Source organism: Microcebus murinus, chromosome 6, assembly GCF_040939455.1.
Source record: "Microcebus murinus isolate Inina chromosome 6, M.murinus_Inina_mat1.0, whole genome shotgun sequence".
Lineage (NCBI taxonomy): Eukaryota > Metazoa > Chordata > Mammalia > Primates > Cheirogaleidae > Microcebus > Microcebus murinus.
The window spans coordinates 44,160,632-44,178,121 of NC_134109.1; the positions used below are offsets into that span (position 1 = coordinate 44,160,632).

At 38.1% G+C, this 17,490-nt stretch overlaps 1 protein-coding gene across 1 annotated transcript; it reads right to left on the reverse strand.

Annotated features, from left to right (window-relative positions):
• Nucleotides 1-346: 346 nt before the first annotated feature.
• On the reverse strand, nt 347-14,518 carry CDKN3 (cyclin dependent kinase inhibitor 3). Its single transcript, XM_012758044.3, has 8 exons — nt 14,383-14,518; nt 12,113-12,195; nt 10,700-10,755; nt 10,156-10,200; nt 7,478-7,700; nt 3,916-3,947; nt 2,156-2,259; nt 347-576 (listed from the first exon to the last, which is right to left on the reverse strand). The coding sequence occupies exons 1-8, from the start codon at nt 14,389-14,391 to the stop codon at nt 490-492; spliced, it is 639 nt and encodes a 212-aa protein (XP_012613498.1). The 5' UTR covers nt 14,392-14,518; the 3' UTR covers nt 347-489.
• Nucleotides 14,519-17,490: the final 2,972 nt, after the last annotated feature.

Genomic DNA, 17,490 nt, shown 5'->3' on the forward strand with positions numbered 1-17,490 from the left:
AGCTATGATGATGCCACTGCACTCTAGCTGGGGCCACAGAATGAGACTCTGTCACAAAAAAAAGAAAAAGAAATTCCAGGAGGAATAGAGGGTGAAAGTTAAAAGTAAGCTTGAGTACTCATACTAATTTTCTACTTAGGTCAAATGCCATGTGGTAGTTAAAAAATAGTGAAATGAAGTAAAAGTGTGGTAAAGATATTAATAAAAATAATGCAAATATTTTTTCCATATGCTTTTTTTTTAGCATTACCTTCAGGTAAAATATACCAAAGCAGCCAGTGCCTTTCTAAAAGGAAAATTGTATACTGATTTTCCCTCTGCCATGAGATGAAAGAGACACAATGAATTTTGTCAATAAAAGCTTTAGGTATATCTGCACATATACATTTACGTTCAAGTTGATAACACTAGTAATTTCATTTCAATACAAATTATGCTAGAGAACTGTTAAATTTCAGACATGGTCATATATATGCTGTTTGAACTTCTTTATCTTGATACAGATCTTGATAGTGAATCTCTTGATAACAGATGTGCAGCTAGTTTGTCCCGAAACTCATGTAGGTAATTGTATTGCTGAAAAAAGTAAAGATATGTTGAAATACATTATAGAAAACTGTTACTAGAGTAGACACCAAGACTAGTAGGAATCAAAAAAATATTTGCTAAGAATTTTACTTCTTTTTGGGTAAGGAAGCATTTGTGCCATGGTTAAGTTTTATCTTTCAATAAAGCTGCATACTGTGTGAAAAGCTATTACTTAAAAAATCTCTAAAAAGCAGAAGGTAGCATGAAATACAGAACAATATTTATGGCTGTAAAATCCTTTATCTCTTTACTTGTAGGACCAAATAACATTAATGGCATTATTTTTGCCAATTAAAAAAAACCTGGAGAGTGAATATGGAGGAGAAGGCACTTCCTGTAGCAATTAACAGTGGTATATTCAAAAAAATCCATTTCTTAATTTATGGAAGTCCAAGTCATTTGCTTTTTTGATGCTATAATTCATTTGGAACAATTTTCATAGATAGTATTTTTTAAAAGCCCCAGTAACCTTAACAGAAAAGCAAAATGAAAGCCTTAAATAATTTATTTGGAGTTTTAATAGCTTTACAGAGGATACTGTTACTCTGCTAATCATCTCATTTCATATCCGTATTGAGTTGAAACTACACTAACTTACACTGGCATAGAGATGAAGCCTGTTTGATAAAGAATGCTGAGGTGATTAAACTGGCAGTCCATACTAATGTAGGCTTAATTCTCTCCAGTATTAAAGATGTAAAACATATGCATATTCATATATGTATTTGACCACACACCTTGTTTCAAACTTTTTGGATTTGCAGCAGCATTTGATTTTAACACTAAGGGGAGTTCTTTGTTTTCAGAATCTACAGGGAAGTGGATTGTGTATGGATTATCTTGTGACTTACCTTATTTAAGCCCTAGGAATCAGGTTGCTTTGGTGAATTTGTCAGTAATTATAATAATTTGCTATACATGACACTGGATTCGACCTTTAACCCTGGGAAGATGGACTCTTAAGCCCAAGGTGCTGCCTAATAGCTAGGATTCTTTAGTATTCACTCATGATGAATGGGTACTAATGCTGAGACAGGGTGTGTGGGAAGGGAAGCCAAATTAGCTTCATAGATCTACAGATAAAGTAAAATCTGCTGAATCTTTTCAGTAAGATGATTAATATATAATAATATCTTTGGCATTGCTACTGCAGTGATTTTGAAGTGTTAGGAGAATGTAAATGTGGAAAATGTCACTTTAGTTATCCACAGCAAAGGATAATTAGCACCACTTTATATTTTTTGTATTATAGTCATTTGTCTATCTTTATTATATGTTTTGGTGATACAATAGGGTCTTCCTTAGATCTTTTTGGTTATGAATTTACCTAAGAAACTACCAAGTTTATTGTAACTGTCTCATTATTTCCAGTGAGAGAATTAAATATTTGTTTGCTTTTGCAGATATCTGCGTTATATTTAAACATAAATTTAAAATATTAAAAGCATAAGTGACATTTGAATAACAGAGTGCTTTAGAATTTCATTTTACTGCCCTTTTGGTTGTGTATTCCACTGTAGTCCTAACGGTCTGCCCCTAACCACACCAGCAGGTACAACCTCCTTACCTTGATAGTCTGTATTGCCCCAGACCCTCTCACATCTCTCAGGCTGTCTATGGCTTGCTGTGGGGATACCATGTCAGACAGGTATAGAAGGAGACAAGCAGCTACTAATGGAACATGACAGAAAAATAATATATTATTAAATAATTAAAAGGGTAGAACATTTTTTGTTTAATTAGACGTCTGTTGATATAGAAGACTCAGTTTGGTATAATTGTTCCAATGAATTAAAAGACAGACTTTTAATGTACTTTTGAGAGTTAAATTATGATCCAAAATGACGGTGTGGTTGAATTAAAGTTTAACACTGGCATTCTTTATTTTTTTACTGCTTTATTGAGATATAATTCACATGCCATACAATTCATTCATTTAATGTGTACAATTCAGTGATCTTTAGTATATTCAAAGATTTGTGCAACCATCACCAATTTTAGAACATTTTCATCACCTTAAAAATAAACACTGCACCCTTTTGCTGTCATCCCCCTAATATCCTATCAACCTCTGCCCTAGCAACCACTAATCTTCCTGCCTCTATAGATCTGCCTATTCTGGACATTTCATGTAGATGGAATCATACAATGTGGTCTTTTGTGACTGACTTCTTTCACTTAGCATAATGTGTTCAGGGTTCTTATGTATTGTAGCATGTATCCATACTTCCTTTTTATGATTAATATCCCATTGTATGGCTATACCACATTGTGCTTATCCATTCATCAGTTGATAGATATTTAGGCTGTTTCCATTTTTGGCTATTCTGATTAATGCTGTTATAAACATTTGTGTACAAGTTTTTGTGTGAATATGTTTTCATTTTTGGGGGGATATATACCTTGGAGTGGAATTGCTGGGTCATAGGGTAACTATGTTTAACTGTTAGAGGAACTACTGCCAGACTGTTTTCCAAAGCAGCTGCATCATTTGACATTCCCACTAGCGGTGTATGGGGGTTCCAATTTCTCCATGTCCTTGTCAACACTTATTTTTCATTTTTTTTTTTAATAATAGCCATCCTAATGGGTGTCAAGTGGTATCTATTGTGGTTTGGACTTGCATTTCCAGATGGCTAATGATGTTGGGCATCTTTTCATGTGCTCATTGGCCATTTGTAAATTTTGTTTGGAGAAAGGTGTATTTAGGCCCTTTGCCCATTTTTAAATTGGGTTGTTTGTCTTTTATTCCTGAGTTGTAATCTGGATACAAGTCTGTTATCAAATATATGGCTTGCAAATATTTTTTCCCTTTATAAATGGGTTGTCTTTCATTTGGATAGTGTCCTCTGGAAAACAAAGTTTTTAATTTTGATGCTGTCCAACACTAAAAGGAATAACTGTTACTCCAGTGTGGCATTTCATGAACTGTTTTTGTTTTTCCCAGCACATTTTAAATTTAACATATAGTAATTAACTTTGGTTTTCATACTTATGTTACCCATGGACATTATTAATATTTAGAAGTTACTGTCAGTATCATAACACCTACATAGAACATCAGAAAACATTAAAAAAAAAGAAAGATGCAGGGGCTAAGACTTGTAAGTGATATTTTACAGAATCCTCCAAAGCAATGCTGAAAATCCCTCCCACTCCCATACAAGCTTTTTAGGGAATACCAAGTTTAGGGCCTTAAATAATCCTTTGAATCTTAGCAAACTTATATTGTGTTTTGTTTCATTTTAATGCCAAGTGAGCATATGGTCCAGAGACAGGAGTTTGCCTACTTTGAAGTTAAATTAATAATGAAAATATATTTCTTACCAAGACAAGATCTGCCAAGTCCTCCATAACAGCTGAAAGGGAAATACAGTTTTGAAGTTTGTCCATTTTCACTCCATTCCTAGTTACAACTAAAGACTTGCTGTTTCTGCATTTTATTTGTAACTCTAATAAATGCCTAGCACAGTGCCTCACAAACAAAGATTAGTAAATATATTTGAATTAATTAAGAGAAAAGTATGTTTATTTCTTTGTTGGGTCACTCTTAAGGGTCAAGGTAGGCAAGGTCTTTTCATTGACCTCTTTAGACCTCAAAATCCACATGTGTGGAATAGAGCATGTTACTAAATAGATAGAAATCAGACTGTTTTTACCAGATGCCACTTTCATTATTTTCTCTGTCTAAACAAAATCTGATTATGGGCAAATGCTATTTATATTATAACCCTTCATTTATCTAAAATGAAGTAGCGTATCATAGAGGTCTAGAATATGGGCTCTGGAGTTCCACCACCTGACTTTGGGTCCTAGATCTGTCACTTACTAGATATGTAAAGTTAAGCAAGTTATTTCATCTATTTGGGGCTCAGCCTTTCACCTATAAAATGGTGATAACAATAGCACCTACATCATAATGAGGATTAAATGAGGTTCACTTACAAATGACTGAGCATATGTAAAGGGCTTGGAACAGAGCTTGGCACAGAGTAATTAGTAAATGAATGTTAGCTGCTATTTAGCATTGTGAAGAAATTATCAGTTTTGCACAATTGGATTTTCCAGAAAAATGAAGATTAACCCTGAGCAGCCAACCATTCATTTTAAGCATTTTCAAATATCCTAAAAAACATATTACATGCTTCCTAGCTTACTTAGAGGGTATACTGAACCTAATATAGTACAGATGACTTATCATGAACATATAGTATATAGTGTACTGTAAAGCTGTAGGTACATATCTTGCTACAGGATGTAAGACAGAAGACAAAATAGGCACCGACCTCTAGAGTTACTCATGAACTTGCTTTCTACAAAGTATCCCAGATGTAGTCCTGTTTTAGAGAGATCTGGATCTACCATATGAAGGTAGAGAACACTTCAGGGGCTTTCTGCAAGATTACTTTATACCTGCTTTATACCTCTTGCTGCTTTCATTTTTTCTCTTGTATTTGATGAATTCCTACTCTTTTAAAACCCAGCTCAAATTTCATTTCCTGAAATGCCTTTGTGCTCCTATAGAAATGACCACTGTTTTGTGTGCTGTCTCTTCTGCGTACACACCTTGTGCCAATCTGATTGCACTTACACGGTAGTGTTGCTGCGGGTTCCTTCAGGGTGGGGACTGTGCCTCATTTTGTAGTCCTGGTGTTTGGCACATGACAGTTGTTATAGGTTAAATTATGTGTCCCCCCCATAAGTGCTTAAGTACTTATCCCCAGTACTTATGAATGTAACCTTATTCGGAAATAGGGTCTTTGCGGATATACTTAAGTTAAGATGAATTAGGGGAGGCCCTACTCCTATATGACCAGTGTCCTCACAATATGAAAACGCCATATGAAGACAGACACGCAGAGAATCATTTGATAACAGAGGCAGAGGTTGGAGTGATGCAGCTACAAACCAAGGAATGCCAAGGATGGACAGCTACCACCAGAAGCTAGGAAGGGGCAAGGAAGGACCCTGCTCAGAGCCTCAGACGGAACGTGCCCCTGCTGACACCATGATTTTGGACTTTTAGCCTCCTGAACTAGGGAGAGAATACATTTCTATTCTTTTAAGCTACCCAGTTTGTGGTGCTTTGTTATAATAGTCAAGGAAACTGTGTAATACACTGAGCAAGCAATGTTCGCTGATTTTATAAAGCGCTGAAAATGCACAAGCAGAACCAGCGAGACAGCAGTGGTAGACAACAGCGCAGTGAAAAAATGTACCAGCCTCTGTTTCTGAGGAATGAGCTCTACAGCTGTCTAGCAATGTGGATCCTCAAACTTGGCAGAATGGATAGAGAATTGTCTTTATCCAACAAACGAGTCCCTGTAGAACACTTTTGAAAGCTCTAGACAATGAAAACTTCCAGTCATCAGATGCTTTATTTTATGGGAGCCTGAACATATGCAAGGACATCCATCTACCTGTCTACCCTATTTGTACTCTGTGCCAACATCGGAGCATTTGGTTTGCCAGAACCTGCTGGAGTAGAATGTGTTAAGCTTCACTTCACTAAAATGAGCTAGTTTGAGCACTGGAAAATTTTAGGAGAGGCTGCTTTCAAAAATTTACTGAAAAAAAATATCAGAAATGGTTTGAAAAATGGGTCCTCAAATTGGAATGTATTTTTCCTTAGCTATATCCATCCAATAGCATTTTACCTATACTTACCAGGAAATTGAGCATAGACAACTATATCTATTCTGAAATATTGTTTCACAATTAGTACCTGATGAGAGATTATGCTTTTCACTAGAGAAAGTTTGGAAACTATAGGATATAGGATGGCTTCTAGTTCTTTACTGCATATTCTGCAAACTATAGTTCTCTGTATATCAGTTTAGTTTGGCCACAAACAGGTTTGTGTCCCCAAAGACCCTTGTACTAGTTGGTTTGTCTTCAGAACTGTCATTGTTGGCATCAGGCCCCCCTTGGCTACAGGTTTAAGGAGACAAGCTGGGCTTGCCCTTTCCCTAGAGCCCTGAGACCACACGGCTATTTGGTATAGTTTATATACTTCTAGCTCAAAGCAATGACCTTAAGGCTTTTGAAGTATCAAACTATTTAATACCTTACCTTGTTCCAGAGAGGATTAAGCAGCTTATTAGGATATAAAATGCACAGTAAGCACAGTAAAGGACTAGATTTCTCGCTGTGGCTGGCTCTCCTTTGAGCATCTACTGCTTATCCACAGCACCACTTCTAAACTTGGCCATGCTACCATCTTCTGCCCATTGCAGCTCTCATCTTCCTTTCTCCAAGCTACTTTCTTCTTGCTTCATTTTCCCCCTTTCCTTAACCCATTTTATTTTGTTTTAAACTTTCCTACCAGCAGCTTGTATTTTTACAATCCTTGACAAACGAGTCCCTTTTTCATTGTGGTAGCAAATTCATATCATCAAATGTAATTTTTCAAGTCATATTTTTAAGATTGCTCATTGCTTACAGATGACTTTTTTGCTAATTTTGAAAAATTGATTTTCTTGCTATTGAAAGCAAGCAAGCAATTTGACAGGCTGACCAATAAATGTGGTGTTATAGTAGAACAAGAATGATGCCCTGTCTTTTTTTTGGTGGTGGTGGTAGGGAGGATCCCAATATTGCAACTAAAGTTCTAAGAAAAAAAGAAAGGGAAAAAAAAAAATCTGTAACTTGGTTCTGAAAATTTCCAGATCTACTCAGTTATTGTCCTTACTCTTGAAAAATAATAACAGGAAATATTTGGGGGCTTCCTCTGTATCAGACATTGTGTTAGTACTTTTCATGCATTATCTCCTTTTAATCCTTGCAACAAACTATGAGGTAGGTAATAATGAATAGGGTTGCAATAATTCAAGAAATCATTTTGACTGGGACACTTTTCATCTAGCATATGGAGAAAAGGAGAACGTACTGTATTAAGGTTTTTCGGTTATTTTTAAGGCAGATTGCAAGTTCTTCCATTATTTCACAGCAGCTGGCTATGTCAGGAGTCCCTCCATCTGGGATTGGGTGATGATGAGTGGTAATTCCATACTGCTGGTAGAAGTCCAAAAGGTTTGGGACTCTGTATTTTGACAGTTCCCCTCTGGTGCAGAAAACAAATATGTCTTGTATACCATAGCTCTTTAGTTCTTCTGCCAATAGACCAAGATACACACAGACACACACAGAAAACATTACAAATTTAAATACAGTCAAGAGGGTGAATATGGATTTACGTTTCTTAAGCCAAACTAATAACAAATGATAATCTATAAATTTGATGTGTCCATTGACAACATCTGAATCAAAAGGTGATTAGAATTAAACCTGACTTTATAAATCAAAGTGATTATTAAGGAATGAATTTCAAGATGAGTCAATTGCTCTTCTTGCGAAAAAAAAAAAAAATCAAAAAACAAAAAATGTGAGACAGAGTCTTGTTCTATCATCCAGGCTAGAGTGCAGTGGTATCATAATAGCTCACTGCAGCCTCAAACTCCTGAGCTCAAGTGATTCTCCTGCCTTGGCCTTCTAGAGTGGTAGGATTACAGGCATGAGCCACAGTGCCTGGCTGCAAAATTTTTTTTTGCGATAAATACTGCTTTAAAATAAATTTAAGTACACTATTTAAAAATAAACCCTTCAGAAGGAATAATAGCACATTTTTCTCTCTTTCTCACAAAATCAACCACATTTGCTACTTCATCACTTTGCTGTTTGTTTTACCCTAAGTGTTGTATTAATATAAAAATCTCCAGCATGGCCCTGGTGCCAGAACTCTTGTATTCATCCTTATATCTGCACTGTACCACACCATTGTGTATTTAATTTCATGAACTAGATCTCTAGAAAATAAAGTACTAACTGTATTAAACTTATGTAACTTAGCTATTTTCACCATAATGATACGAACCAAGAAATATTACTATAGGCATTTGATATACTGGAACATCTTTATGGCAATATTCACTACAGAGTATTTGGTTCAAAATAAATAATTCTGGCTGATCTAAGGCCCCACCCCCCCTCCCTGCCCCTAAGTCCAAGGACATTTAGGTATTTAAGTACAAAGTGTTAGTCTCATGAAGCTACTCCAAATTTGAGATGTACTGTAAGTGTAAAATATACCTGATGTCAAAGACGAAGCAAACTATCTCAATAATTAGTTTTATACTTAAAACCTATTGAAATGATAATATTTAGGATATCTTAGTTTAAATAAGTTTAAATAAAATATATTATTAAAATTAATTTCACCTGTTTTTACATTTTTACTGTTGCTGCAGATAGAAAATGGTTACATATATGGCTTCCATTTGTGGCTCTCATTTTATTTCTATTGGACAGTACTGCTCTAGATCAAACTATTATCGTTTTGTACTTGTAAAAGAATTTAACCTATAGTTAACATACCTAACCATTTTTAAGAGAATAGGCAATTTTCTATTTGCCTCTTGTACACATTTTATAATTTTTATTATATAGTGGTTTCCAAAATTTCCTAGAAAGAACTGAGGAGGTACCACAGGAACTGCAGCAGCGAGATTCTAGGTCTTCCCCCATCAAACATTTTGGTCTGTTTTATATATTGGATTCTATTTAATATTTCATTACAGAAAAAAGAAGTTTTTGAGAAAAATTGTAAACCCCTTCAATATAAGATACTAAATGAATATAGCATTCTAAATATACAAGATTGATCTTGAACCAATGATTTAAATTACATATAATTTGCTTATGATTTAAATGTTGTCCAAATGGGAATTTCCTACCATGGTGGGTGTATCTAATGCAGAAAATCTTTATAAATACTGCAAGGGTCAACTAATGTATTAGCCTCTTTAAGTCTTTTTCGGTAGGTGAGGAATAAATTCTAAAAGGTACTTTAGCAAACTGACATTCTAGAATAACCAGGAAAAGATTTTAAGATTTAAAAAATCTGTACTGGTCAGATCAAGCAATATAGACATTTTTGTGTATTATAAGGATATTGGTAGGACTAGTAGGCCTGAGATACTCCAGGCCAAACAGAATAACATTTTGAAAATCCACATTTGTCAGTATCATGCAATATATAAATTCCAAATTGGGGTTAATTAGCAGTATTATTAGACTTGAGGCTATAATGGTTTGAACATCCTTGGGCATGCGATAAATCAGTTCCTACTCTGTCTTTCCCACCTAGATGCTGGCTCTCTACATTTTCTATCTAGGATGGAAATTTCACTGCATCCTTGAGGTTCTCAGCTCAGGCTTAATTTCTACTACCACAGTCGGGGCTGTAAGGAATGGTATGTTCAAAGCCATGGGAAGTGCAATATGTCAGTTTTCTATTTACATACTTTTCTCACTCTAACCTAAAATGCAGTTTAATAGAACTACAACAATCAGTGAAAAACAATGCCATGTTTAGGTAAATGATGAGTTCTTGGTGCCCTTCACAAATATCTCTTCACACATTAGAATAAATCTCTAGTTGGAAACTTTATAAAATATTGAACATTTATTGGTATATTGAAAAAAAGACTACAATCCTTTTGACAAAGAGATTTTCAGCATTATTTTTTTTTAAAACCAATTAGTATGGTTGTCTCATAATATACCTACCTGTATCTTTTTGGATATTTCTTCTAATATCTTTAAATTTACAACCTATAAGTAGTAATAAGGCAAGTAAAATAGTCAGTTTTGGTCATATATAACAAGTATATTTAAACACTTATATAGCTATTTTAGAAAGTCATTCCACATATGTTTCAATTCCATTCTGAATGTGAATTTCAATTTCTTATATTTTTAGGAATATAATTATAGGGATTCATCATAATCAAGGATTCTTTATTCATGTCCTTTCTGTAACATGTACCTGGCTTACTTGTTAGTAAGTAGTCCTCAGCTTCACTTGTACCCCAATGTTTTATTAAGATAGGTAAATCAGAACTGTAGAGCTGTGAATGCAGATCTGGGAAGGGTTGAAGAGTAGATCTATGTTCCTTTACCTCTAGCTCACCATGAGGGCTTCCAAAAGTGAGTTCTCTAGTGCTGATGGTCTATGCAATTCTCTTATTGCCCAGTGCAGAGAATGATGTGTTAGCTGACAAGAAAACTGCTCTAAATATATTGATAGGAAGCCAACTGTAGTGTTACCTACCTGGAAGAGCACATAAACCGAGAAACTGAGAACAATTCACTCGTGACAGAGGTAGCCTGAAAAGAAGAATAATTTATGAAGTTTAGTTAGGTTTTTTAAAAAGTTATAAATGGAAATTCAATCTAATCAACATGGGTGCTTGCCACTGAATCAGGATGTGTTAAGGTTTTATAGTAGTACCAAAACAAAAAAATTCATAGTTAAGATATCAATGTGTTGGTCACAGAAAGGGCCTAAAAAGACTGAAAAATTTAAAACAGGGACTTATTTGCTTTGTTACTATTTAAGTCTTTAAAATGGTAAGTTAATTTAAATTTACCTCTAAGATAATGATGCTTAGAGGGCCAAGAGGTAATACACAGTGTACTTAAGTTATTCTGTAGTATGTTACCTGAGATATTTTGTACTAGTAACCTTAGGAAAATAAACTGGAAAATGACCATCGGACAATTTCATTCCCAGCATTTATTCTACATTACTATTTAAGATGTTTTTGGTAGGACTCTCTTAATAGATATAATTTTATATGATGAAAACCACAGGCTACCCATTCTTCGTAATAATGGATTTTGGTTAAAATGAAATAATTTCAAGAAACCATATTTCCAGTTGGCTGTCCTCAGGGACAGATGCTCACTTTGTCTGCAAGTCAAAAGATGAATTTAGAGGAAAAACAGAAGGCATAATACAAACACCACTTGACTTTGAAAATTAGATGAGTTTATGAGTTTAAAAGGGGATTTGAAGGGGAAATGAAAGGTAATGCTATTTGGTGGCAGGACAAAAGAACTTTAGGGGCAACACCACTTAGTATTCTTTCTCTCTTCTGACAGTAGGGAGAGTGCTTTCTTAAGGGGAAAGATTATTATAATTGCAGAAATGAGAGAAAGCATTTGATTGCTGGGTGTAGAGAATCTGGCATGACCATAAAGTCGCTTGTCAAAATTGGGAAGTTGATTTTATATAGAAACTTTTTTTTGTTATTGTATCTATGTGGCTTTTATCTTAAACAGAGTCTACTGATAAATGCATTACTGTTACAAGTATTTCTAAATATTGCCTAGGATTTGACTTACTGATAAGGGATGAAATATTCTTTTGTCATAGAAGAATAAGTAGATTTTGGTACTAAATGGTGGCTCATTTCAATCCTACATCTTCTCCTTACTAACTTGCTTCTACTAAGGTTTTCTCAATATATAAAGAAGGACCAAAAAAAAAAAAAAAAAGTCCTTATTCTGTATCATTGATAGTAAATGAATTGTGGAGTTAGAAGATCCCTTAAAGCTTAGAATTATATAATCAGCAAAAGAGATGCTATATTTTCAATATGTGGACTACATTCTATAATACTAAGATTACTATGTAATATCAAACATTTTAGCTCATCATTGATCAGAAATGCTAACATACCATGATATCTGAATTGGAGTCTGTTCATCTTCGATGGGCTCTTCGTCTGATGAGTCAAACTCACTTGGTTGTATTGAACTAGGCTTCAAAAGAAATGTTATGTTAAATAACTGTAAAATATATTTATATGTAGCTTTTGTATAGCTAATCCTTGCTTAAATACACACTAAACTCATATTTGCAATTTATTCAGTCAACAATCTGAATATGAGATCAGTCATATCAATAATAAATGATACCGTTTACCATCCTATTAATAATTACAGCACTGTACAGTAGAAAGAGAGTTAGATTAGGAATCAAGAAACCTGGCTTCTGGTCTTGGCTCTGCCATCTATTGTATAATCTCCAATAAACCACTTCAGTTTATTCTGGATCTCAGACTTCCTCAACTATAAAGTGAGGAGATTTATTCATTCACAAAAATTTCTTGGACACCTTCATTTGCCAAGCCAGTGGAGATGCAAACAATCCAAAAGATAAGCAGCCTGCCTATTTAAGATCTAAGTGCCAAAACAGAAGCAGGAACTATACACTGTGGGGCAGAGAAGAGTGACTGACCACTTATGGAGCTGGAGAAGGCTTCACAGAGGAGATGCTTTAGCTGGGTTTTGAAGGAAAAGCAGGAGGTTTTTAGGCAGATAGGGAAGAAATTAAAGCAATTAAGGCAAAAGAAGAAATGGCTTGTGTATTCAGGAAGTGTGTTATTAAAGTAGAGATGGAGCAAAGGAAATGAAGCTAGAGAAGAAGTTTTAGCTTCATCTAAACTTTGCCCCATTTCTCAAAAAAACACCCCAATACAGCATGGTAGTTTGGTGGTGGTGGTGGGGATATAGGTGAACTAACCTTCCTCCCAACTTTTTGAATCACTGGACTAGAGAGATTGAGATGGACTTTGTATGCTGATCTAAGTTGAAACTCAATCACATAGGCAATATTTGTAGCTGGAAGACTTCTATATACTCTCTGCTAGAATTTTAAAGGACCAATTAAAAAACACACCCTTTTCCCACTCCCTACTTGGAACCACCTGAGAGATAAGACATTGGTGGGGCAAATGAAGTTCAAAGTTTTAGTTTTATTATTGAGTGTCAAATGGAGTGGTGTAGCTTAAAGCTGTGGCCAAGACAGACTTGGCACCCAGTCACAGGCAGCAACGGACAACCCAGGTCTCCTGAGTGACAGAGAGTAGACCAGAAAGCACCTTCTGCAGGCAGGCAGGTAGATCTCAAGAGAGAAGGGAAGAAAAGGTTGAGCTGCTTGTGTTATGTTCTTTCCAAACTCCAGGATCAGATAACTCACTCTTGCCCTTTTGGGGACAGGTGGAGAGAGAGACCAGGAGTAAAGGACAGCTGAAAGTCCCTCTACATGGAAACATGGGGATTAGCAAGTGTAACCACCTAATGCCCTTTCTAGCTCTGAAGCTATATTCTATAATGGTCTTGTTACTAGAAGATCACATGACAGAACCAATTTAGGCTATGGATTTGAGTTGCTTTGGATCTATGGGAAGTAGTGTAATCAACTGAACCCCAAAGAAGGACCTTCAATAGGTTGTCAACCTGGTGGAAGGTAATGAGGTGAGGCGTCAGCTCCTTGCCTGCGCCTGTTTTTTTTCTGTCTTTTTCTTTAAAGCAGCTTTGATGATTCAAGAGTTTAAATGTGTGGGCCATTCCACTCAGCCTCTGCCAGCCAAGTTTAGAAATCCTAACAGAGCTGGGCGTTTCCGCTTCCCCAGGCCCAGTGCCTCTGAGCCTTAAGGAAAGGGACGCAGTGCCAGCTGGCCCTGGGGAATGGTGACAGTCGTGATGTCGCCCACAAGCCAGGGCGTGGCATTCATGCTCCTGGTTTCCCGCGTGGGCGCAGAGCAGCTCCCGGACATCCTTCAGGGTTGGGGTATCACCCCGACCGAAACGCTGAAACTTAAACTCTCTCTGCCTCAGTTTCCTCTGCATAGCGGGGCGCGGCCGTGTTTGGCAGGGCTGTTCAGAGGCTCATGAAACCCTGCAGGCGGCAGCCCCCAGCAGGCGCACCGCGAACGTCCGTCTTCCCCTCGTCCACCACCTGGTTCCGCGGGGTCTCGCTCTGTAGCAGCCGTCTCTCTTACCGGTGCGGGGAAGCGCCACCACCCCGATCCGTCACAGGACGGTTACTGCGCAAGTCCTGCCGCGCGATCGGGCCCAGGCTGCCCGCTGGCCTCAGATCTGGCCTCCGGGACCGCTCCTGACCCTGCGGCTTCGCTCCTCTAAGCCCCCGCCCGCCCGACTCACCGGCTTCATCGCTGGCCGCCCCAGGTCGTGACCAGTGCCGCCTCCCTCCGCAGTGCCGGCGTCTCAGCCGCTGACCCACTCCTCGCCCACCCCTCCCCTCTGCTCATTGGTACATCCTTCCGTGAGGTGGGGCGCGGCGTCTTCTAGGAACCAATCGGATCCTCTCTCTGTTTCTTACTCCGCCTCCGGGTGCCCAGGCTCGGTCTCTAACTGCTCATTGGTTCCTAGAAGGCCTTTGAAAGACGCGCGTGAGGAGGGACTCTTGGGGCGTTGATTGGCTGGGAGGGCTCCCTCCTCACGCCAGTTGGGAGCGTGGGGGGGGGGGGGGCGGGAGCGCGGGAAGGGGGCGTGAGCGGTGCCGGGCCAAAGCGCTTTGGGACGCTGGAAAGCAGTGCTTTCGGATGTCAGAGTGGTAATAGAATAGTTTTTGTTTGCTTTCTTACAGTTTTTTATTTCATAAGGGCGTAGAGGAAGCACTGTACTGGAGCGTCATATGAAAAACAAACACATGACTTTGTAATTATGACTAGTCATGCAAATACTGTGGAAAAGTAAAAATCCATAGTCTCCACATATTTTATATGCTTGACATTTTATGTTCTTTACCATTCCAGGATCTTGACAAGTTAGGGTGTAGATCAATCTTCTTGTTCACCAAATACGAATGAAATAATATCGTGTGAAAGGGACATAAAAAGATGCCAGATCAGTCTCCAGTGCCAATGTTTCTACACACTTAGCTATAATCTTTTAAAAATGTGTTTGATGGGCAGGGCGCGGTGGCTCACGCCTGTAATCCTAGCACTTTGGGAGGCCGAGGCGGGCGGATCGCTCAAGGTCAGGAGTTCGAAACCAGCCTGAGCGAGACCCCGTCTCTACCAAAAATAGAAAGAAATTAATTGACCAACTAAAAATATATATACAAAAAATTAGCCGGGCATGGTGGCGCATGCCTGTAGTCCCAGCTACTCGGGAGGCTGAGGCAGTAGGATCGCTGAGCCCAGGAGATTGAGGTTGCTGTGAGCCAGGCTGACGCCACGGCACTCACTCTAGCCTGGGCAACAAAGTGAGACTCTGTCTCAAAAAAAAAAAAAAAAAAAAAAAAAAATGTGTTTGATGATTCTCTCCCTTATTCTCCAGTTCCCATTTAGCTGGCTATGGGAAAGGAAGCCACCCGGAGCAATATCACTAGCAGATCTGAGAAACATATGCAGAAGTTTCAGCTTCCTGACTCGTGTGGTGAAAGCCAGTGGGTACAGAGCTATTAGAAGGAATTCCTTAGTAAAAAAGGTAAGACTGTAGGTTTGACTTAGAGTCTGCATTAGTCAGGGTTCTCCAGAGAAACAAAATGAATAGGATGTGTATATATACATACAGAAAGAGATTTATGTTAAGTCACTGGCTCCTGTGATTGTAGAAGCTTGGCCAGTCCAAAATCTGACAGGGGAGGCTAGTGGGCTAGAGGCTCAGGAAAAAGTTGTTCTTTGAGTCCAAAGACAGTCTGTTGTAGAACCAGGAAGAGCCCAAATTGCAGATAAAGTCTATAGGTTGTCTGCTGGCTGCATTTCCCCTTTGCTCAGGAAAGGGTCAGCCTTTTGTTCTGTTCAGGCTGTCAGCTGATTGGATGAAGTCTACACATATTATTGTAGGGCAACCTGCTTTACTCTAAGTCCACCGAGTTAAATGTAAATATTATCTGAAAATACTTTCACAGAAACATCCAGAGTATTTGTTCAAATAACTAGGCACCATGACCCAGCTAAGTTGGTGTACAAATTTATCATAGAGACCCTTTGGGATTTTCTACAGGCAGGAAATCCTTTTAGATCTGTGCTGTCCAATATGATGACCATGATATTGGTAGATTATTTCCAAAGTCAAAAGCTAACTTAGAAAAAAAATTTTCTTTATAAACTCAAGAAGCACTTAGGAAATACCTATCCTCTTTTAATATAAGTATGCTTCCTCAGATGAAGTCTTCAGGAGGGCTAAGGAACTGGTCACCACCCAACACATATTTATAGCTATTGTTCTGGTGTATTAGTTTGCATTTCATATTAGTGGCCATGGTACTGTGTACAAGGGGATCTAGGTGAGTAAACATCTAGACCCAGAGTCTTGCCTTTGGTCAAAGCATCAAGTATTTAAGGTGCAGCTACTTTTTGTTATATGGCTAGGATTGTAGACTCTTTGAGCACAGTGGCTATGCACAATTTAAAATACATTGGAATATGTTTGAAAGTAAAACAAGCTAGCCCTAGGTGAAATTGTGAAATAGATAAAGTTTGGCTATTAGTGTTTTAGGCTTCATACCTTGTCTTTGACCTTTCCCTTCTCAAAAGTTAAACTCAGGTGTGTTGGAGGAAAAGTGAGTGCTGGAATCATTTCCCGTGCTTGCTTTGTCCCAGGTCACTGAGGGACGTGTAGTCCAGAAAGCTGGTGGGCTGTGGAGCGTGTGGGATAGCCAAGCACACTGCGACACGTGCATGTGCGTGTGCTTACAAAGTAACCCTGAGTGGAGACTGAGAAGGCTGAGAGGAGGATAGAGCTCCAGGATAGGAAGCACCTCCAGCCAGGTTGTCCCTTAGGAAAAGGGGGCCTGGCCCAGGAAAGTTGAACAAAAAAATACAAAGACTATACAAACAACAATCAACATCTAGCCTCACCTCCAGTAGAATAAGCTCATTTAACCATAGGTATCTTTTGTGTCATTTCTAGAAAGTGAACCATTTTAACCACAGACTTATTTCTGTCCTAACCTCAAGATCCTGAGCTCAGGTTTTATAATCAGCTGACCCTTCTCTTCCACTCTCCTCTGTTCATTGCAGCCACCATGTGACCCTGGGTGCTGGGAACTCCTGCTGTGCCCTGTCACCTCTGGTCAGCCCTGTTTCTGGCTCAGCTCCTCTGTGGAATGCTCACGTTTGCTCTGTCTTCCTGGTCTAGTCATTCACTGCCTCATGGTTTTGAGTTCTACTCTTTCAATGTTTACATCCCCCAAACCTGGAGTTGTTATTCTTTGTGTTTGAGAACAGCTGGATATATTAATACTTCTCCACATGCAGCTGGGATTGGGATGGGGACAAGGGATGGAAAGGAAGAAAACTG